Source organism: Clytia hemisphaerica, unplaced genomic scaffold (assembly GCF_902728285.1).
Source record: "Clytia hemisphaerica strain Z4C2 unplaced genomic scaffold, Clytia hemisphaerica genome assembly, whole genome shotgun sequence".
Classification (NCBI taxonomy): Eukaryota; Metazoa; Cnidaria; class Hydrozoa; order Leptothecata; family Clytiidae; genus Clytia; species Clytia hemisphaerica.
This window is the reverse complement of record NW_027103463.1, coordinates 152,550-175,553: the sequence shown is the minus strand read 5'-3', so window position 1 is coordinate 175,553 and position 23,004 is coordinate 152,550. Positions and strand designations below refer to the sequence as shown.

General features: G+C 36.2%; 3 protein-coding genes across 4 annotated transcripts; all 3 read left to right on the top strand.

The window, feature by feature from the left end:
- The first annotated feature begins 2,745 nt into the window (after nucleotides 1-2,745).
- Nucleotides 2,746-3,333, top strand: LOC136798254 (mpv17-like protein 2). Its single transcript, XM_067054833.1, has one exon. The coding sequence runs from the start codon at nucleotides 2,746-2,748 to the stop codon at nucleotides 3,331-3,333; it is 588 nt and encodes a 195-aa protein (XP_066910934.1).
- A 995-nt stretch (nucleotides 3,334-4,328) lies between these two features.
- On the top strand, nucleotides 4,329-8,007 carry LOC136798273 (uncharacterized). Of its 2 annotated transcripts, none has more exons than XM_067054855.1 (2): nucleotides 4,329-4,413; nucleotides 6,439-8,007. In XM_067054855.1, the coding sequence occupies exon 2, from the start codon at nucleotides 6,445-6,447 to the stop codon at nucleotides 7,894-7,896; it is 1,452 nt and encodes a 483-aa protein (XP_066910956.1). In that variant the 5' UTR covers nucleotides 4,329-4,413; nucleotides 6,439-6,444; the 3' UTR covers nucleotides 7,897-8,007. The 2 variants fall into 2 exon arrangements, with proteins under 2 accessions (XP_066910956.1, XP_066910955.1); XM_067054854.1 differs by lacking the exon at nucleotides 4,329-4,413 and adding an exon at nucleotides 5,822-5,857.
- Nucleotides 8,008-20,713: 12,706 nt separating this feature from the next.
- Nucleotides 20,714-22,780, top strand: LOC136798272 (uncharacterized). The gene has a single exon (XM_067054853.1). It carries the CDS (start codon nucleotides 20,764-20,766, stop codon nucleotides 21,679-21,681), a length of 918 nt encoding a protein of 305 aa, XP_066910954.1. The 5' UTR covers nucleotides 20,714-20,763; the 3' UTR covers nucleotides 21,682-22,780.
- Nucleotides 22,781-23,004: the final 224 nt, after the last annotated feature.

The window sequence follows — 23,004 nt, the reverse complement described above, 5'->3', positions numbered from 1 at the left end:
AAGTTAAAAGCTAAAAAAAACTCGAGTTATCATTTTTGTGAAACTGAAATTATGACAAAAAAAACTTGGAAAAAAAAACTCGGGAATTTCAGGCCCCGTACTAAAATATGGTCAGATTATCCTTTTCTCATCTTTGCTCATTTCGACCCTTTTACAGTGCACGGTACAGTAGGTCGTTTACCTTGAGACAGGGGTGTAATATAAGCCGAAATTTCGAACTTTTCGAGTAATGAAGACTCCACTGCAGCACCTATAGGCTGATCTCTTCTAAGAACAGCTTTCTTTCTCGCACCCTCTGAATTTCGAATATTTTAATGATGAAATCTGAATTCGAACGTTTGAAAGTTCGAATCACACTTTCGAATGTTTACAAAATTTTACAAAGACATGAAAACTGCAACATAAGTAATGAACTTTATCAAATGGATGGAGTAGTTGTGTGGGCAGAATAATTGGCCAATTCTTTAGGAGAGATGTTTCGAATGTTTGTTGTTTCAGTGACCAATAGAACACATGTAGAACACTCATATTTTTAAAAATGCAAGTGCTGAAGGATGTTCTGGCTAAAGTCAGTAGGCCACCGAGATTTTCTTGTTCACTGTTGTAGTAAGTCGCCATCATGTAAGTCCTTTGAAACACTTTTCACATTTTACAGTTTGTAATTGATAAACCGATCAACTCCTGCCACTCTAATGTCTTTGTCTTAAAATTATTACCTAGCTCTACCTCTACCAGGATAGAACAACTTCAAATTTATCGATTATATATTTCATTTATATCTTTTGATCGCTTCAATGCGACAACTTTTAAAACATTTAACTTCATTTTGGCTTTGAAAAAGTTGAACCCCACCCGGGGGTAATATACTTTCGACCCTCGGACCGTTTAGCGGGACTAAAAAGGATGAAAAAGGAAAAATTTGTGAATTTTACTATCCTTTGGGACCAATTTGACCAAATATTCGATCTTTCTGGGGACAAAAAGTTGACATTTTCCTATCCTTAGTGACTGAAATTGGGATTGGATGTCACAGGTCGGAATGATTTCGGCATGTGATTTTCATGGTAGAACTGGCAGGTCCCAAAAAGGAACCGTAATGGGCGGCAGGGCACATACCTGTACCCGTACCCTTCACTTGTCTAGGTACCCCCTTACCCCCAACCCCGGAAATCCAACCACCTTTTATACTAAGCTGGTTTTTTATCTGCAGTAATTTGCGTTAATACGCTTAAGAACAATTATCAAGGCATGTTTTATACCTCAGGCATGTTTATACTTCAATTTTCATCAGAATTTCATGCTCTTTCCGCTGGGACAATCAGATTTTGAGTATTGTCAAAAAAGGAGTCAAAATTTGGTGTTGCTGTTTGAAATTTTAATTTTAGACCGCAAAGTAGAATGGATGGTCTAGTATAGGCTAAGACACTTGTTTCCTAGACGATTTTTGTCGTCCGTTAGAAGGATAGCAAACGCAGAAAAAAATGCTTAAAAGGGACCTGTTTATTTTTAACATCGACCTCTAACCTTTCGTCGCCATGTTGAAAATCTCCAAAATTCAAATTTTTGGCGGCAACGCGCTCCCTGCACAAAGGATAAAGCCTCGCTTTGTTTTTGAAACAACGAGTTATCCGTCCATCCGTTAGAGGTCGATGTTTTTAACAAGACTGAGAATTTTATTCCTTTTCGAGTGTTTTTCGTCACTCGCCGCAATTAGATTCAGTTAATTTTGTATTGCGTCATTTTATTCTGCCTGTTACATTTGTGAAAATACTTCCAATCCATCACGGCGGCTTACGGGAAAAAATAATGGCGGTAGAGTTTGGAACAAATTGTAAACACCTCCGCCACTGCTTACTCCGCCAAGGGCTAAACTTAGTTTTCAAATTCATCCCGCCTCCTAAATCATTCTCTTTTAAAGATCTTGTTATGATATAGGTAGGATCGTCTACTTGTTGCCTGTTTCTATCCAACCTCGCAATTTTTTATCACTTTGTCTTTGTTGTTTTGTCTTTGTCTTGATTGTGACGTCTATATTTCTTAATAGCGAGGTTAAGCACGGGTTTATTTTGACCGTAAAGTACCTCTCATGCTCAAACTGCTTGCCAACCTTTTGTACAGGGCCTCTGACATATTTAATGACTTTATCACCTTTGCTATGTGATGCCCTCTAATTCAAGATGTACTACGCAACAACGGCAGTGACCCCAATATATCCGTCACACTTGCATATGATGTTTGAAAGACGTTGACCGTTGTCCGTCAAAGTCAAGCGATTCAACTTCGTGTCCGTTTTATTGTCTCCCGATCGTTCAGCCAACCACTGCCCCGTTTGAAATATGACTGCTACCGATCTTAAAAATTGTTATGTCAATAATTATCGTCACTTGAGTCATATTTCGTCAAAAACAAATACAGTGATATCTCATATAATAACAGAAAGGTAAAGAAAACATTACAAAATTATCGAATTTCAGGTCGCTCGCAATACTACCCCAACATTGTTATTTTTTTGACACTGTAGTAGTAATGTCATGAAAAAGTTTGAGTAGAAGTATATAGCATCAAGAAAAATAATTTTGTTGGTTGGTTTGTGTATGAAGCTATTCTAAGAATCTAAGGAAGTTGTGTTGTGGTGTTGTACAATACCTTCGTGTAAAGATTTTTTCTGTTGCTACTTTTTGTTTCCATCACAGAAAGTAAAAACTTTCTTAGAAGAGAGAAGGATATATTTCAGTGCGTGCAAAAATGGTTTTATCAACTTTACGTGGAGTGCTGGCCAGACGTCCGTTATTAAAAAGTGTTGTCACAGTTACAAGTTTGATCACAGCAGCTGATATAAGTTGCCAGTTGATCGAGAATAAAGGTGAAACTTTCAATTGGATTCGATTACGTAACATGATGAGCATCGGTGTCTGTTACTATGGGCCGTTCTATTATTACTACTACGGTATGCTTGATCGTAAACTACCCGGTAAAAACCCTCGCACCATTGCTTTGAAATTATTGATCGACCAAGTGGTAGTCACCATACCAAGTCTAGCCATCTTTTACGTTTTTATCAGCGCTATTGAAGGAAAAAATATTGAGGAAACGAAAACGGAACTTCGCAGTAAATTCTTACCGACGTACGCAACGGCCTGTTGCTTTTGGCCGGGTATACAAGCCTTAAACTTTGCGCTGGTGCCACCGCAATACCGTGTCCTGATGGTGTCAACTTCCACCTTTGTGTGGTTGACCTTCCTTTCGTATGTCAAGAACCGACCAAAACTTCCCTACTTGTTCGTCAAAATCAATGAACTGACAGGCGTTCAAACCACTGAAGTTGAAGGATAATTCAATTTGCGTTTCGATGTACGACTTTCCAATGAATATACTTAAACTTGAGTCCAAAAAAAAACAATAGCAAAGTAAATTTGGACAGTTTTTAGTAAAAATTTTGAATTTTTGTAAATTTTCTAAATTTAATAGATATATTGATAGATATTATAGGCATACATTATGTTTTGTTTTTTTTTAATTTAGTACATCTCGGCTGAAAGTCAACTTACTCAAAAGTGCCATTTTCTTCTCTTTCGCCCCTCTCTTTCATGGCCTTTCATCCAGGTTCGGTTTGGCGAATACTGAATAGTGAACACAGCTATTATTATTCTGCCGAAAACTAATCTTAGTGTTTTTTTTGCCAAATTCATCTAAAATTGTTCTCGTCAAAATTAAAAAAAATTGTTACCACAAGTTAAGTTTTTGCTTAGACTAAATTTATTGTGAACTATCCAAAAAATCGTCTGATGCCCCCTTTCATAAACGCTCGCTGCTAGGGGAAAAAGAACCGGTATATAGACCATGCCGTTCCCCAAAATTAAAAGAAATTCGTCACAATTATCGCCAATATAAGTTTTAAGCTAAAGAGTTAATTAAAACAACCGTGTGTTCTTTTTGGCTCTTTTCAATTTTTTGACACATTTTCGTTAATTTGATATTGAAAGCGAAACAAGTTCTCTTCAAATATTAGAGTATTCAAACACTTTGAACCACCTTTCTTTTTATACTCCGTTCTAAAGGTTCTAAAGGATGTGTGAAAATTATTAAAGTTGTGTTTCAATTGAACTTAACGCGTTTGCCGTTCACTGCTAATCTTTAAATGGGGGAAAAATTCATTTCATTTCTCGATGGCAACGTATTTTCACCAGCTTTCATTCTTCTACATCTCATCGCGAATAATGTCTGCTCAGGAGGGTGTTCGAATGCTACGAGTTGTTGAAATAAGACATTTTACACCTCCACCATCGGGAGCTTTTATGGAAAATGTGTTTAAAGAAGGTGGCAATATTTTCATGACTAATAGAGCTCAGAAATTTCAATTTTCCAAATGAAGATACGATAGTAGTATCAAGAAGTCGAACATCGCTGCCTCGGGTAAGTTTCGGTCAAGTCGTTTTTTATTCTTTTATCATGTTTTTGAAATGATTTTTTACGTCTAAAGATTTTATTTGCGATTTAGGTAAATAGAAGAAGTTCTTGTCCATTACGGACGTTACTGACTCTAGGTAGTTTGTTGCAGTCGATAATCCCTTTTTAATCGGGCCTATCACTGCCGATGTAGAATCTGTATGGGAAAATAATGAAATGGTGGACCTCTGTACTAAGAAAGAATGAAGTTTTTAACATCAAAGAAAACAATTCATTTCTTTCTTCTTCATTTTTCCTCAAGAATGAAAGCGCTCTAAATGATCTTTTCAATGGTATAAAGTTTTTTAAGTGTAAAAAATTTGTCGAAAATGGCAAGCAAAGTTAAGTTAGTGTACACCGTGCACCTAAAGTAAAGCGAATACTGTAGGCTTTGAGAACATTTTTTTCGATTGCCGCCATTATCGAATCATCAAATCATGGCTTGGCAGCAGGTTTTAGGTGCCCCCTAAGAATTCAGGTGACCCCTAAGATTTAGGTAACCCCTGGTTGCCAAATATTTTTGGTGACCCCTAAGCCAATGACACGTCAAAATCTTTCGAAAATCCTTCTCAAACTATCAAACAAATACAACAGTTAGTTTAGCTTATTGCTAAATAGAATAAATGCCCTAAGAAATTAGAGATAAGTTAAGTACTGAAGGTTACTGCCAGATTATCAAGTCAGGGTGCAGATCCCTTGCCGACAGATTTTTTATCTAAGTAAATGCAACATGATTAAAGAATTTTTACAGATCAGTGCCGTAGGAAGCATTTTCATATTAGGGGGCTGAAGTTTAGTGATAAATTTTGAAAATTTGAGCTCTAGATTGCTTGAAAATGCACTCAAAGCATGCACTTATAAGACAATTATGACAAATTCAAAAAGAAAAACTTTGCAAAATAACCATTTTTGAAAAAATTATTGGGGTTATAGTCCCCCTTGCCCCCCCCCCATGCTACGGCACTGCAGATAATATATTAGATACCAAATTGTCAGTTTTTGAGCATTGCTTAGATTAAAATATAAGTTGAGAAATGCCAACCTATGGTCTGGTAGGCTGCTTATAATTCAATCACCAAACATAGAATGTAGCCCCCAGGTCCATCTGAAAAAATTTAGGTGACCCCTAACATGGTTAGTCCCCCCTAGCCACAGGCTAAAATCAGGTACCAATCGCTGCTCGACCTTTTAGCCCCCCCCCCTGCGGCCAGGGGGGGGGGGGTTCCAGCCATGCAAATGTAATTATCATTAAGTCTACAGATACAAAATCTGATGAAAAACCTTAATTCACTAACCAGAAACCAAAATAATCTCATTGAAAGATAAAAGGATTTCTTTTCCTACATTTCAAAGATAAAGCGAGAATATCATAAATGATTTTTTTTTATGCAAGTGTCTGTCTATGAATCAGGTGAGTGAGAAAGTGTGCTATAATTCAGAAATATTACTCGGTGCGCCAAAAAAAATTACAGTTTTGTCAAGATTTTGTATGATTTAAGTTTTTTGTTGATTCTTCTTAAACCTTTATGTAAGCTCGCATTATCTTGCCAAACCTGTATATACTATTTTTTGGCGAACCCGTTATATCTAAGCATTTGGGATTTTATGGACTTTAAAAGCTCGTACAAGCCATCACTACAATATTTTAACCAATTCAAGGTATTTGTAGAGCTCTATGATTGTGTTGCTATAATTAAATATTAGTAACCCACTGACACAACTGTGCAATTAAATGCTTCCAAACAAGATTCGCATCAAGGAATCCCACCAAGAAATTTAAATACACACAATTTCCTGACATGCAAATTACTCACATTTCATAAGATTAAACCAAATCTTTTAATATCAAATTTGAACGAAATTATAAATTGTTTCTTTAGACCTTTTGTAAGTACGTTTTAAATGTGCTTGATTTGTTTGTGTTAGATTCTGTCTGAGAAACTTGGTTTTGAAACGACGCCACTTTCTTCAATTTCGTTCTTTTTCACTTAGTTGGGAATGACGTCATCAGTTGAATGCACTACCAAAAGTCGCTTGTTAGGACATCAAGAGAATTTGTTTCTCTCGCTGAACCAATTGGTCGGACCACTTGCTGTATACGCTAACATCAATGTGATCGAGTCAAAGAATGAGATATTGGTTGATCGAGTCAAGGCTGCGTTCGAAGAGTGTAGCAAACGGAACTTTTTGATGCGCGCATGCGTCAACGTTGATAGCGATGGCGTTGCATTGTTTACGCCCATCAACGAAGAAAGATTGATGAGTGATTGGGCACATGTGGATGAGATCCTATTGGAGGAGGACGAAGAATGGACTGAGTTGTTACCACGCGTCTTGGAAAAGAAAATCGATTTCCAGAACGGCCCGTTATGGTATGTGAAATGGTTGCGCGTTGAAAACAACAACATCAACTCTACAACAGATGGTCGGAATCGGTTCACTTACATTATGATTTGGGTTTCTTCGCATATTATCATTGATGGGAAGTCTGGGTCCAATCTAATCTTCAATCAAATTATGCCATTATTGAATGACAAATCTCTTGACCAATCGAATCGCATTTATTTCGGCAAACCAATGGAAAAAGCCATTTATAATTTTAGTGAGGATAAGATGGCGGTCAGTGAGCGATCGGTCCCTTTCTTGTTTCGAACGGTCACTAATGGATTCGTATGGAAACAATCTCTTAATGATGGAATCGATAAAGTCTTCAAATCTTCCAAAGATGCCACTTTAGAGGAAGAATGCAGATGGCCACTACAAAATTTTTATCAATCCTTTATCGTTGATGGTGAGACTAACGTCAAAGTGGTTCAAATCGCAAAATCACGAAGCGTGAGCGTGCATAGCGTGTTAATGGTGCTAGTCCATCACGCTTTAGATCAAGCACGGAAAAAGTTTAACCTGTCACTTGGCTCTGATATCCTCCTTTACCCAATCGACGTCAGGAAATTCCAGGTGGATTTATCCGACCCTCAACGCATGCCACTTGGAGACTATCATAAAATGGGTCAACATAAAATGCTAGCCATCAACTTGAATGACGAAAACGCTTTCTTCAAAATGGCGGAACAAGTCAAAATGGGAATACAAGAACACAACCAACCCATCCAAGAAAAATCCCTTTTCGATTGTTGTTTTCATTTACTTCAAAAGAGAAATTTGACACTGGATACTTTTAACGCCCTTCCTCCACCCTGTGTCTTTAGTAACCTTGGTAACAATGACGCAATCGTTCGTTTCCATAACAACAAAAATGACGTCATCCTAAAGAAGCATTTTTTCACCTTACAAAATTGTAGTGGTATTTTTGTAGCATTGAACGTTTATAACAAGGAGATGCATTGGGCTCTCTCTTTTGGTAAATCGCTTCAAGACGGGGGAGCTGGTCAATTTATTGCTGAAACATTAAAACAGAACATCTATGATTTCGTGGAAAATTTTGCTTAGTGTCTCGAGTACCTGTTACCTAGGGAAATTAAAGACAATACTTTCAGCCAGAATCTATTATTTGAACTTACTCAAATAAATTCTTGAATAATAATTAGTTCATACTTCAGATGAGAATGTTTGAATCATTTATGTACCTTCAAATAGTCATTTTTCATACACATTTTTATTTTGAATAATATTTTTCGACGAGGTCTTCATCAGGTTTACAAACGTTCAATTGAGATCAATGCAATGACCTCAACCTGATATGCGAGAGCATTGGTTTCAAGAACCTAGACGTCACATACTGACCATCGTCTAGATTTAGATCATGTTCACTATGTGGCACCGTCTTACGGAACTGGATCTCCATTGCTTCTCGCACCTTCCTATCAAATTTATTTTCCTCTTTTTTAAGGAGCGTTACATCATCCCATTTCAGTCCCTCTTTACATATCCTCGCATGATTCGCAATACCAGATAAATCCCACCACGATTATCGTAGCGTAGTACACTCTGTGAGCATTACCTGTTTGATAAAAATTTTCCCGTACGGAAACCTCTGCGATGAAGTATAATTTTAAGATATAATGGCAGCCATCAAAGCTACTACGACATTGGGGTCCATGATTGAGGGTCACTTTCTAAGCATGTTTTGGCTCCTTTTTTAAATGTTTTTGAGCCAATTTTACAAAAAGTTATACCAACAAAACACACTATAGCCTTCACTACAGCCCCCCCCCCCCACTATAGGCTTTTGCTCATCCTCTAGCGAAAAAAGTTTCTTATAGAGGCTGCTTAACCCTTAGGAGGCGAAAAAAGGTATATATACGTTTTGAAAAGGTCATTTTACCGATACACAGTCTTTTGGTCATAACTCCTGACCACTTGAGATTCAGAGAAAAAAAATCTGCTATTTTTTGTAGCTGAGAGAGAGAGCTTTCCAACGATACCAAAGTTGATACCTGAATCGTTTGTCCTGGTCGAGAAATTACCTTTGAAAGAATAAATTTCCACAAAAAAATGATGAACTTTTTGGCCTTTTTCAAAAAAGTTAGCGGCTTTGAAAGGTTAATACTCAGTAGATCCTTTTTCCCAGAATATGCCGCTTTTCGCCGAATTTCGGCGAACAACCTATTTTAGCTGGCGAGTGCTTATGATGATTAATTTGCAAAAGTACGTGGTTATTTTAGAAGCTTACAAAACCCCAGGTAGTATAGGTCTGCTTAATGATCTACCAACCGCTTTCCGGTTCGCAAAGGAAATCTTAGCGAGTTAATAATTTGATTGACATTGATGTGTACGCAAAAACGATCGTTTCGAACGTTTTCAATGGAATGTTTACATTCGAAATTCGAATCCCAGACCAGAAAAACAAAACAGAAAAAAGATAAAAAACAATCTGATGCGCGCATTATGTACAGTCTGTAGATTTATTTTTGACTTTTGCTTTTATAAGATATCTGGTCTGTAAATTTATCAAAACTTTTCTATCAGCTCTTCGGTCGAAGCTAAAAAAAATACAAATATGAACACGAAAGTGAAAGAAAACAACCAGAAACACTCCAATCTTTTCAAAGAATTGAAGCTAAGTACCTGAAAAGATACAAAGGCCACACAGTATTAAAAAGTAAAATGCCAAAGCTGAAGAAAAGTTCTTTGTTTGTTTTAACATTTAAAGGCCCTTGTTGAAGGAACAACAACACTCCCTTTTGTAGAATCATAAAGAACTAATGTCAGAAATATTCAGTATGACCCCCAAAATGTACTGTATATACATAACTAGAATACATTCAATACATTGAAATAATCTACAACACCTGTAGAACTGACAAAACAATTATCTGGAGCCAAAGTGATCAACGAATCCAGTGTGGTAAAAAAATATACACTCATACAAGTCCAAATTCAAGCATCAAAATGTAGTTTTATGAAGCAGAATTTTGTTGGTGTACACAGAAGATACATCAGGGCACTTAAATTCAATAAATCTAATTTCTCATCTTTCACAAAATCTCCACATTAAACAAGAAAGAAGGAAGAAAAACAAGCAAACTTCCTTCCGCCTACTTTTTTTTCGAAATCCAAATATATTTTCCAATCTATGATTTGGTCTAAAGGCGGCAAATCTCTGGACAAAGGAAATATAGCTTATTAAGCAGCCTCTATAAGGAGCACGAATCCGTTAGTGGATGCCAGCAGCCTACTTATGATAGGGAAAGATTGTTGTTTTAAGTATTTAATAGTAATATTATTTTGTGGCTTTATCTCTTTCCAGGGAGCCTTCTTTTCCCTTTTACTTTGTGTCTACTTAAAGTTGTTTGAAAAAGTGCAGCAGCAGATTCTCTGTTATGCTTTTAGACAGGAAGCTGAGGTCACAAAAAAATTGGACGGGGCGCGAACCATCCCAAAACACTTTTAATTGAAAATATACAACCTAAATATCTAGAAACCATCAACCGGAGTTGTTGAAATTATTTAACGAAAGTGAAAGAAAACAACCAGAAACACTCCAATCTTTTCAAAGAATTGAAGCTAAGTACCTGAAAAGATACAAAGGCCACACAGTATTAAAAAGTAAAATGCCAAAGCTGAAGAAAAGTTCTTTGTTTGTTTTAACATTTAAAGGCCCTTGTTGAAGGAACAACAACACTCCCTTTTGTAGAATCATAAAGAACTAATGTCAGAAATATTCAGTATGACCCCCAAAATGTACTGTATATACATAACTAGAATACATTCAATACATTGAAATAATCTACAACACCTGTAGAACTGACAAAACAATTATCTGGAGCCAAAGTGATCAACGAATCCAGTGTGGTAAAAAAATATACACTCATACAAGTCCAAATTCAAGCATCAAAATGTAGTTTTATGAAGCAGAATTTTGTTGGTGTACACAGAAGATACATCAGGGCACTTAAATTCAATAAATCTAATTTCTCATCTTTCACAAAATCTCCACATTAAACAAGAAAGAAGGAAGAAAAACAAGCAAACTTCCTTCCGCCTACTTTTTTTTCGAAATCCAAATATATTTTCCAATCTATGATTTGGTCTAAAGGCGGCAAATCTCTGGACAAAGGAAATATAGCTTATTAAGCAGCCTCTATAAGGAGCACGAATCCGTTAGTGGATGCCAGCAGCCTACTTATGATAGGGAAAGATTGTTGTTTTAAGTATTTAATAGTAATATTATTTTGTGGCTTTATCTCTTTCCAGGGAGCCTTCTTTTCCCTTTTACTTTGTGTCTACTTAAAGTTGTTTGAAAAAGTGCAGCAGCAGATTCTCTGTTATGCTTTTAGACAGGAAGCTGAGGTCACAAAAAAATTGGACGGGGCGCGAACCATCCCAAAACACTTTTAATTGAAAATATACAACCTAAATATCTAGAAACCATCAACCGGAGTTGTTGAAATTATTTACCGGACGTGTCCGGTAATATTTTTGGACCTGATGACGTCATGTGTGTCCATAGGCTAACTGAAAAATTTTTGAAAACCAACATAGACATATTATATACCGATCGAAGCGTTTTTTAACGTAGATTAAGAAAATGGTCAGTAACCATATTTGAATATTTTGCAAGAAAATGATAAAAAAAAAATGAAAAATTCAAACTTATCAAAATTGAAATCTAAGACCGCCATTCGAAAGCTCTTAAAAATCGATATAGAAGACTTTTAAGTGGATATGTATGATATCTCACAGAAAGGTCATATCTATTGAAAACAACTGTTTAAAGTTTGCGAGCAAACTTTGTAGCTACTGCACTTTTTTATGTGACCTCAGCTGCCTGACTAAATTGATAAATTTATTCGAATATTTCAATTCGGGAGGGGTTTATTTTTTCCAGGCTATATTCTGAGCCCTATTGGACCATTCTTGGTCCTTCTTGGACTTTTAGTTTCTCAGATCTTAAGGTCGTAAGTCATAAGTTTAGCGTTAAAATTCAAGAGTTAAAATTTTACCCGTCCAACTTAATTTCAGGGCGCTTCCAAATCGTTTGTGGTTGTAAGATTTCGTGGGAATTTCCTTTTTTTCTCAAATATTATGACTTTCATTGTAACAATGATCTAATTGTAGCATTAGTAACTTTGCAATGAATCACTATTCAAAATTTGAGACCAAAAGGACTATTTTATAAAAAGTTATTCGAGAAAAACCATTTTGTAGGTTTTAAGGGGTAAATAACTAAAAGGGCATTTTTCACTTCCTCGTGAAAAACTGAAAAATGGCTTCTACATCACTGCTAAGGAAGACAATCATAGACAGCGTACTTTCAACACAAAAAGTTCCAGCCTCAATTGAAACTAAATTTTCAGATAGAGGGTACCTCTATTTTTGTAGGTTTTAAGGGGCATCCACTGGTAGATAGTTAACTATCAAATATAAACTTTTCTTAAGATAACAAGTTTCTTTGATTTTTTCGAAATTGTTTACGAAGCACAGCTGTTGAAAATATGTTTCGCCATTGTTTCCTTGTCCCAACTTTTCTCATTAGAGGAGGACAAGGGTCAAATCTGATTCGAAAAAAGTGTCAAATGAAAGTTTATTTACTTGTCATTGCTTTTCGCACTGTATACACTACTAACTGGTAAAATCATTATTGGTTTGCACGCTTTTTTATTTAAGAATATACTTTATAAGAATGTCCATGATGAAAATAGCCAAAAAAATAAGAATAATGCTAAAAATATCACCATCATAGAATTTGGCTACTCATGCTAAGAACGCCATTCTACATTCTAGAGGATTTTCAATTACAAGTCGTCAATTACCCCCAAGTAAGGCTCACTTCTTTCACAAAAGTGCCATTTTATGCTTGAGACGTATGTACTAAATGTTAAATCTAGTCTGAATTAGGATTCTAACCTAAGAATGCTGTAAGAATATTTTAGGATGATTTTCCCAAAAAAGTTAAGAATATTCATGGTGAAATGGATTTACACCATTCTTATAAAAAAAGCGTGTATCTTTCGTTTCTTCTGTCTTTTTCTCGTCTTCAGCAAGGGCCTTTGTAACACGCATTGATCCACAATCTTGAGAGGTGTTCACGTTTCACTGTCGTTTTTAGAATGAGAAAACCATCAATATCATAATGACTGACAGGTGTCACTTTTAAGGACCTCGTGGTTGGATTTTCTAACTTCTTTTTGCAATACAAAGCCGTTCCTTTTCGTAGACCATCGATTATAGGGACATTCTATGAACAGGGCTGAACCGGTGTTGAAATGGACTTTGATCTTTCTTTAATTTTCCAATCTTTGGTATTTTCTTCCCGCCCTTTTTATTCTGCAGAATCGGAATTTGCAGAAAATTGAAAACATGTCTTTCGATGCTCTTTCTCTGTTTTCGCTGAAGGTAGCGATTTCAGTTTCTTTAATACGAAACAAGTGATTTTTCTGCCATCACCAGTTACTATCTTGCAAAATTTCCTTTGTTTTCTATGGACAACTTTTCCGTCCAAACACGAGTTGATTGTGCGTGAGTCTTTGATGCTGGGAACGGGACCAGATTTCGTTGCTTCTCACCACGACAAATATTCAAACAACTTATTCCAGTTTTTTATCTCTTGGAACCTTGTCTCTTTGGTTTGGGAATCCTACACTGGTGCCCGTTTCTTTTCGTACTGCACATTTTATATTTAAATTAGAAACGTAGGTTTGTTTAGGTGAGACAAATTCAGTTCATTGTTTTACGGGAAGACCTTCAGAAAAATATAGGTCGGTCGGTTAATGAAAATAGATTTCTTCAAATCTAGGGTTGGAAGGTCAAGATCTGAAAAATTTGTGACATTTCTTTATCGATGAGCGACTTTCGTGCCATTTCCATTGTGATATTGTAAATTCTTAAAATTCTGAGATAAATTTACACCTTGCAATTTGTTTTAAGATATATCTGCTGCAACGCTTATTAAGTCTATTATCCAGCTTTGCAAATTCAATATTATGATTTTATTCAATTTAGGAAAACAGAGTCTGTGCAGAGTCTGTGTGGCCCCGTAGAACCATTGAGTTTCAAGCTCGAAGGGCTAGAGGCGAAACTTTAAGCCTTCTCAGGCAAGAGAAATTGAAACTACTTATCTTCCCATCCAAACCGTGGATTGTATCTACTATCAAGGTCATAATATTTGAGAAAAAAGGGAAATACACCGGGAAGTTTTTGAACCACAATCGATTTGTAAGTGCTCTAAAGTAGGTTGGAAGGGTAGAGTTTTAACTCTGAGTTTTAACATGAGACTCAAGACTTAGGACCTTCGGATCTGAGGATCCAAAAGTTCAAAAATAGTCCAATAAGACTATTAGTCTATTATCTACTACAGAATATAGCCTGGAAGTCTGCCAACCCCTCCCAAATTGAAATATTCCATTAAATCAAAGAGATAGCCCAAAATCGACTTTCTCGCCGGAACTTTAAATCTTGAAAAACGTTAAAATAACCAAAATTCTCAATATATTATGACCTTTATTGTAGCGGTTCCTTTGTTTTGGAGGACTTACTTTATTTTCTAAATCTAGAGATAGAATTTAATTTTAACCCGGCGTTTTGTGTAAAAACTACTAGCGGGCGTTCTGAATGGGAAATAAGTGGTTTCATTCCCCATTCAGGAGTCTCGCCTCTTTAGCCCTTCGGGCTTGAAACTCAACGCGTAGAACAATAGATTAATTTGATCTCGCCTTATAAGTCGTTTTCTCAACTGGACGTCTAGAAGTGAAACGATTAGTTTGGAAATGAAAGTTAGTAAAGAAAAAATAAAGACTGTTTTTAAGTCTATGATACACATACCTCTATAGATCTGGGGGTGATTCAAGGTGAATGACCTACCGTACGTGTCTTTTACAAGTTTCCCAAAGTGCACTCTAAGGGGCCATTCAAAAAGTACGTTCGTCGCTGAGGGGGGGAGGGGAGGGGGTCAGCCAAAAAGCGAACGAAAACGAACAGGGAGAGGGGGCCAGAAATCTAAGATTAAAAACGAACGTACTGAGGCGGGGGGGTACTTCGAAACGAACGCCGACGAACAGAGGGGAGGAGGTGGTCTAAAAATAGGCGAAAATGGACGAACGTACTTTTTGATTCAGAGGTTGAAATACCCCTGAGTGGGTACGTATACTATATACTATACCGGGGGGGGGGGTACTTAGACAAATGAAGGGTACGGTTTGTGCTGCCCTTAACGGTACCTTTTTGGATTTCCAAAGTCCCGCTAAGGGTCGGAATAATCACAAAATTTTCTTTTGTTTTCTCCTTTTTAGTCCCGGTAAGGGTCTGAGTGTCGAAAGTCGGGTGGCAACCCCCATCAGCTCGCAACCCTAGCCCCCCCCCCCGGATACACGAATTATAAACGACTCCAGTCTAGACAGTGAGGAACAAGGAAGGGCTTCATAAATGTATGATATACACCCGGGGGGGGGGGGTACTTAGGCAAAAATAGGTGCTGGGTATGTGCGGACGGTAAGGGTCGGGTTTTTCACCTTTCAAAGTCTCTCTAAGGGTTACAAAAATCAGGAAATTTCAAAGTAGTCTCTCTAAGGGTGGGAAAAATCACGATTTTTAGAAAAATAATTTGATTTTGAGAGAAAAAATTACAAAAAAGTCTCACTAAGGGTAGGAAATTTTTGAAAATCAGAGAAAATTTTTCGAAAAAGTCTCTCTAAGGGTCACTTTTTCACTAAAATTTGGTCTCTCTAAGGGTCGGTTTTCGGAGGTCCCGTCCGCACATACACGTTTTTTTTTTTATTAGAACACCTAAAATTTGGCTGAGCCTGGATGTGCTTATTTTTTTAGCAATTTTCAGCATAAAATGTTCTTAAACGCGTTCTTAATTTTTCAGACTACTCTAAATCGGCAATATCATGCAAAAAAAAGAGCACTTAAAATTGGTAAAATTGGGACAATATTTGACTCTCGATTTTAGAAATCCATCCCTAAGCTAAGTTCGGTTAAAACTGCTTGAAAATAGGAAAAAATTGTAGTTTCTTGTAATTTTTTTTCCAAACTGAGGCTGGGCATCAGTGGCGTTGTGGCAGGGGGGGCCAGGGGGGCCATGGCCCCCCCAGCGTAGCTTTTTTGAAGGGGCGCCGAAGAGCAAGGGGCGCCAAAAGAGATTTTCTAAATGCCCCAATCTTAAAAATCATCAATCAATCAAGCCTTAAATTGCGCCCAGGACCAATTTTACTGAGATAATTTTGACATACTTGCATTTTTTTTCGCTCGCTTCGCTCGCAATAAAGTTAATTGGTAACTTCTTTGCAATCTAGGTATTTTACTTTTTTATTAAGTTTTTTTTGTACAATATAGCATAATTATTAAATGAAAATCTAACTGCGCCCCAAGACTAATTTGCTGACAACAATATTGAAATCATGAACCATCAGTTTTTCCGCTCGCTCCGCTCGCATTACATATTGTTTCTTTAAGTTTCTTTTCACTCTAGCAAGTGTCAAATTTGTCTATTTTTATTTAGTGATTTAGGGTATCTTGGCAGTCGATTTTTAAAAATTTTCTAGTCGGCCCCAACCATGGTGGGGCCTGTTTTTCCCTTTTTCCATTCATCAAAGATATATCTACTCTTCTCCATTAAATATTTCCTCCCTCATTATGCCTAGGCAAATGACTTAGTAAAAGTTTAGAAACTGGTGAGTGAGGGCACCACTTTCGAAAATTGGGGGTGGGGGGCGCCATTTCTAAAAAATTGACTTTGGCCCCTCTAGAAAAATTTTCCCACAACGCCACTGCTGGGCATGTTCTTACAATGTTCTTAATTTTTCGACGAATTTAAGCCTCAATGTTCTTATAAACTGGGTTCTAATAAAAAATAAAACGTGTACCCCTCATTCACCAACCTTAGTACCCCCCCCCCGGGTATATACATCGGATAATTTACCATTCGAATTTCTCTCTTTTACACAGAAGGCTCCTGGATATTAAAGTTGTCCATAAAAAAGCAAAATGAATTTGACATTATTTTGAATATATTGTGAATATTTTTTGGCTCTGATTTCCCAACCTCTTCCATCTGTGTCTCAACTTCGCGATAAAAAAAATTAGAAATTTATAGTCTAAGAAATTTATTGAAATTTGAGTTTTTATTTCTATTAAATTTTAGTACTACCAACCGGCTTTTAATTGATCCTTTCAGATGATCAGTCGCAAGTTTCGCCTCACAATTTCCAAAAACTTTAGTCCAAAGTTACTACTAGTGACTTGTACGAGGATTTTCTATTCTAAATCCGATTCTAATACACGCTTGTTTATAAGAACACCCAAAATTTTTGAAATTCTTATAACTTTTCAAGCTTTTCAAGCTTTAAACTACATTTTTTTACGTTTTCACCATTTTTTGAGCACTTCTGTGCTACTTCTGTCCATTTTTCTAAGAAATCGGGTGGTGTTAGAGTCCTGCAAAAAGTCTTTAAATATTCTTTCTTAACTTGTTCTTGAAATTTAGCTACGGGTTTAGCTATCAGAGCCTTTTCTTATAGTCCTTATACAGTTTATGTTCTTATAAAAAAACACGAGCAAAAACGTGTAGTTCCCGTTTTGTTTTCAGCAATTTCCATGTGTAAAGTTATATCATATTGCGTTCATTCTTAGGGAATCCCCTCAATAAAAATATTCTTCAGACCAAATTTATATTTTTTTTGCTTTGAAATTTCAATTCTTTGCATTTTTGCATTATTTGGATCAGATTATTTTATTCTTTATCTGAAAATATCAGGTACTGAAGAATATTTCATAGTCACGTTTCAGAAATAGGAATCACCAATGTTGTAAACTTTTCTGAGAAGAAAGGGGATATCAATATTTACAGCCCTGTCTACACATAGCCAATGTATTTTCTAACTTTGAAAATTGAGTCTTCACTAAATATTTAGGCATTATTTTTGCCGTTATGGGCCAATTACAAAAGTGAGCTTCACAAATTGTTTTTTTTTTTGTCTTTATATATCTATTTTTGACAAGTTATAGCCTTCATTGTTTCTTTCAGTATAGACAGAGCTTTATGTGGGAATCGCATATTTATTTTCATTTTAAAAACATTCTTTCATTGCTTGTGTTATGATTTTTTAACATTACAACTTTGGAAAGGAGATCATTGAACATTGTATTGAGATTGAGTACTCTGAAAAGCCTTTCATCATTTTCATTTTTATCAAGATCTTAGTGCTTGATAAGTTTTTTTAATCATAATTGATCTTGGTCACTAACCTTGCATGTCGCTTTTTCTGGTATGAATCTTTTGATCCACATTCTATCTATTGGGCTATTCCATTTTTAAACCATACAGGGGTATTGACGAACTTTTCCAGAGGGGACTGAGCCTTGATTTTCCAAGAAGCTTTTAATCATTTTCGGATTTTCCAAGGGGGTTATTAAAGGGATTCTCTCCTCAAACTGGCATCAATAGTCACTTTCCAGGCCCTTTTTCACAAAATTTCACGTTCCAGGGGTGTCGACTCCTAATTTCCAGAGGTATATAACCGCCACGGAACAAATTTGGGGCAAAGGTCGAGCAGCGATTGGTACCTGATTTCAGCCTGTGGTTAGGGGGGACTAACCATGTTAGGGGGTCACCTAAATTCTTTCAGAAGGACCTGGGGGCTAGATTCTATGTTTGATGATTGAATTATAAGCAGCCTACCAGACCATACCATTATATTTTAATCTAAGCAATGCTCAAAAACTGACAATTTGGTATCTATTATACCGTATTATATGCAGCACCGTAGCATGGGGGGGCAAGGGGGGCTATAACCCCAATAATTTTTTCAAAATGGTTATTTTGCAAAGTTTTTCTTTTTAAATTTGTCATAATAGTCTTATAAGTCTGCTTTGAGTGCATTTTCAAGCAATCTAGAGCTCAAATTTTCAAAATTTTTCCCCTCGGGCCAAACCGTGGTTGGCCCTTGCGGTGTCACTAAATGTTAGCCCCCCTAATATGAAAATTCTTCCTACGGCACTGATCTGTAAAAATTCTTTAATCATGTTGTATTTACTTAGATAAAAATCTGTCTGGCAAAGGATCTGCACTCTGACTTACAAAACCTTGATAATCTGGCATAAACCTTCAGTACTTAGCTTATCTCTAATTTCTTAGGGCATTCATTCTATTTAGCAATAACCTAAACTAACTATTTGTTTGATGGTTTGAGAAGGATTTTCGAAAAAAATTGACTTGTCATTGGCTTAGGGGTCACCAAAAATATTTGGCAACCAGGGGTTACCTAAATCTTAGGGGTCACCTGAATTCTTAGGGGGCACCTAAAACCTGCTGCCAAGCCATGTTAAAGGTGTTAATCGAGTGCATTTTTTTATTTATCCACTCTGTACTGGTATATTTTTAAGTTTCTAGCTCTTTCATCTTTGGCATTGCATTCTGCCATTGAAAAACTTTGCTCCTGTAAGCTATCATGAAACCGTGAAGTTGGGAAACTTGCATAGCCCTCAAATGAATGACCTGGCAAAGTTAAATCAAAACAAAATAGTAAAGTAGAGCTGCGAGCAGGGCTGCGTAGATTTGTTTTGAAATTTTGCTGCTTTGGTTGGTCAGTCATTTGAGATGGCTACCGTAAGTTAGTCTAATATCGACATCCCTCTTCTAATTCTGACACCCTTCTTTAGAGACAGGAATAATATAAAAGCTTGAATCGCTGATTGAAAAAGGATTATTCCTCTCTGACCGCTAAGCAAAGAAAAACAGTTTCAACCTTTCTATCAAGCTGATAAAAAGGGTGTCGGAATTAGAGGAGAGGTGTCGACATTAGGCCAAGTTACGTTATGCAAGTGGTGAAGGCTTCTTATAAAAACAAAAGACATATATATCTATTTTTTGGGTCCGGCATGCGGGGATAGTGTCAGGACCTGCAGGTCCTGAGGTTCTGAGCAAAGTTTTGGCTGAAGGTAAATCCTTTTTTAAGCATACGGGGAAATCAGGTCGCGGCTCAGTATTCAAAATCTTATTTTGAGCCTTAAGTTATGCTTATTTATATGCCTAAACTTTGTTTTGTTGATTTTATTTGGGAATTTCGAATTTTTAAGTCGGAACATTGATTTGGCTAAAAAACTTACAGTTTTTTTGTGATTTGGCGCCGCAGGCAAAAATCTTTGCTTTTGTCTAAGAAAGCTAAAACAACTTTAAAAGTAACCCTGAAAAGGTCAGCGTTTAGAAAAGCTGCACAAGTTTTTTTGCATTTCAGCTTGGAGGTATTCTTAGCATCATGTTTATATTTTACAGAGTTTGAGCCTGAGTATGCTTATAAACGTTATGCTTACAAGAAAAGAGTGTAATACATACTTTAATGGGATAAACTTTTGCGGGGATTTAATTTCGCGGTTGGGCCTATTGGGTGTCAATATTTTCACGATTAATGACTTTCACTGTCAAATCATACATGTTGGTTTGTTGAAATACACATTATTTATTTTTCTCTTTGATGCAAGCAACCATTCAAAAAGTATCTATTTGACATATTTTGAGCTTTGTTTAGAAATATTTCGCGGATCAGGCCCTTCCAAATTTCCGTTGGGACTTAATGTCGCGGATTTTCGCGGATGACACCCAAAGCCGTGAAATCCGCGAAATTTAATCCCTGCGAAAGTTTATCCCATTAAACTAGTCTCTCTAAGGGTGGCAAAAACTCTCTAAGGGTTAATTCTCGGCTAAAAAATACCCATTATCTTGCTAACCTCTTACCCCCACCAGTTTGAATATTAAAAGATACAATGTAGTTTTCCTTCATATTGAATTTCAGGGGTTGTCTATCGAAAATCTTCCCTAAAAGGAGGGGTGTTTATTCGAGGGGGCGTTTAAAAGAAGTAATATAGTTATATAGATTGTTTTTCCTTATTTACAGGTATAAATAACAAACAAATGTAAAAATGACAACAGACACAAGTAATAACGAGTACTTGGACCTTGATGATCTTATTGATGAACTTGATGCACGAAAACAATTGAAGGCAAACTCTGATGAAAATGTCACCTACAACAGCTTGTTGCAAACCATAACACAAATTGGCAAAATGGCTGATAAAAATGATAAACTTTTTCCTAACAAAAACCAATCACAAGACCTTACTGCTGATCTCTTTGCAAATATGTCAGACAGTGAGATGATCAGTCATTTTTTGCCCATGAGAGGAATTGATTTTGATCAAGGAGTTTCAGATGAAATTTCTTTAGAAAAAGAAGAGAAGAAAAAAAATGAAGAAATCAAACAGGCTTTCTATGCTGACGAGTTTATGCCTCATAGAATGATGCCCCAATTAAATCCACTCTATCATTTGTCAGCTTTCAAATCTATCGTATCCAATGCGAAATCAGGTAATAACAAGAGAAGTAAGAACGAAGTGTCCACAATTGACTTTGAAGCAAAAGAGCCTGTATCTCAGGTTGTAATTAAGGAGCCTGTTCCACCACAGATTGAATCTGAGGAAGATGAAGAGTCTGGTTTGGAAGACGATGAGCCACAAGCAAAGCGATCTGCCACACGTGTAATCAAAAGAAGAAAGCCACGCACCTACAAGTATAACCCAAAGCCATTGCAACACAAAGTGTGCCGATCATTCGTCCCAGATGATTTGAAGGATGGTGAATACTGGGCTCGTCGAAAGAGAAATAATGAAGCTGCTAAAAAATCCCGAGAGGAGCGCCGTAAGAAGGAGCTAGAAATTCTCAACAGCTATGAGCTCATGAAACAAGAATATTCTCAAATCAAGATTGAAAATATCCGACTTAAGGCGCGAAATTCTGTACTTGAGAAGCAAGTTACCGAGCTAAAGTGCAAATTGAAGTAAGCTGATTTTAACAACATTACAAAACAAGAGCGATAAAGTTGTTATTTTGCTAAAAGTATACTTTATTGGAAGCTTAAGCGTTTCATAAAAGCTTATAATTGGGAGAAATATGATTTGAGAAAACATTTGGAAGACGTGCTTCACGTTCGAATGAATGCAGTGTCATGGGAATGAACCTTTTGTACATAAAAATTATGGTATCAAAAGTTTTGATGGAAACTGTTTTTTATGTTTGACTTATATATAGAGTATGATTAAATTATGGCATGTGATTTTGTGTGATTCATTTACTTTTTACTGTGAAGCATACCTCGATTGATTATCTAATCAATGCTTGAGGGGTGTAATATTTTGCTTTTACCTGTGAGCTTGTATGGACCAATCTTGTTTATTAAAATAATTCTAAATGACTCAGAATGACTGAAATATGTGTTGCCTTAAACCAAAGTTTTTTATTTTTGGGAGAGCAAAGCTTGGCATCCAAAATGAAAGAACTGAATTTTACATTCGGTTTGATTTTGATTTTTAAAGCTTGATTCATGGAAATGTTTTAGTTTTCCGTTTCTTCTTTGGCTGTTTTCTTTTCGCAAGAAGGTAAGACAGTAAGTAGGAAGCTTCTCAAGAAAGAGAAACCACACAAAAACGAAAAAATATTATTTTCCCCATTTTCTTTCACTTGTAACATAATGTTTTTTTTCCAAGCTAAATGATTATTTTTTTCCTTTTAGGACGGTACACGTTTTTTTATAAGGAACCTTAACTTTGCTCTGAGCCTGGAGTTCCTTATTTTTACAGAGAATTTCAGCCTCAAAGTTCCTTATCGAGTTCCTTATTTACATAGCTGCTAAGTTTGGATTCGCAAAATATTTAACTTCTTTATAAGTATAACTTCTTCTCAGCCTGAGCAGTTCCTTAACAATTCCTTATTTTTTGGACCATTTTCAGCCTCGAGTTCCTTATAAACGTGTTCCTTATAAAAAAAAACGTGTATTCTCTTAAGAGGATCACCATTTATTATTCATGATTTTGACGTGTTTTAGTATAATTTATGTTTATGAATAGATTGCTTTCTTTTTTTAAAATAAATCCTGAAAAAGTACTACACAGTTTTTTCTTCGAACGCAAATATTATAAATCTTCTTAGCTGTTACCTTGAGATTTTGAAAAACATTATGTTGTCCAGCCCCCTTTAAGTTTCTGATTTCCTGGATTTTTTAACCAAAATTCAAACATTTCGTTAATAGATCTAGATTTGGCTAGGTTTGTTAGCTAAAAAACGTTCACCCTATTTTTCTAAAAAAATACCAAAAATGCTAAACTTTA

Coding starts and splice junctions, on each gene's coding strand:
- LOC136798254 (XM_067054833.1), top strand. CDS start 2,746: ATGGTTTTATCAACTTTACGTGGAGTGCTGGCCAGACGTCCGTTATTA.
- LOC136798272 (XM_067054853.1), top strand. CDS start 20,764: ATGACAACAGACACAAGTAATAACGAGTACTTGGACCTTGATGATCTT.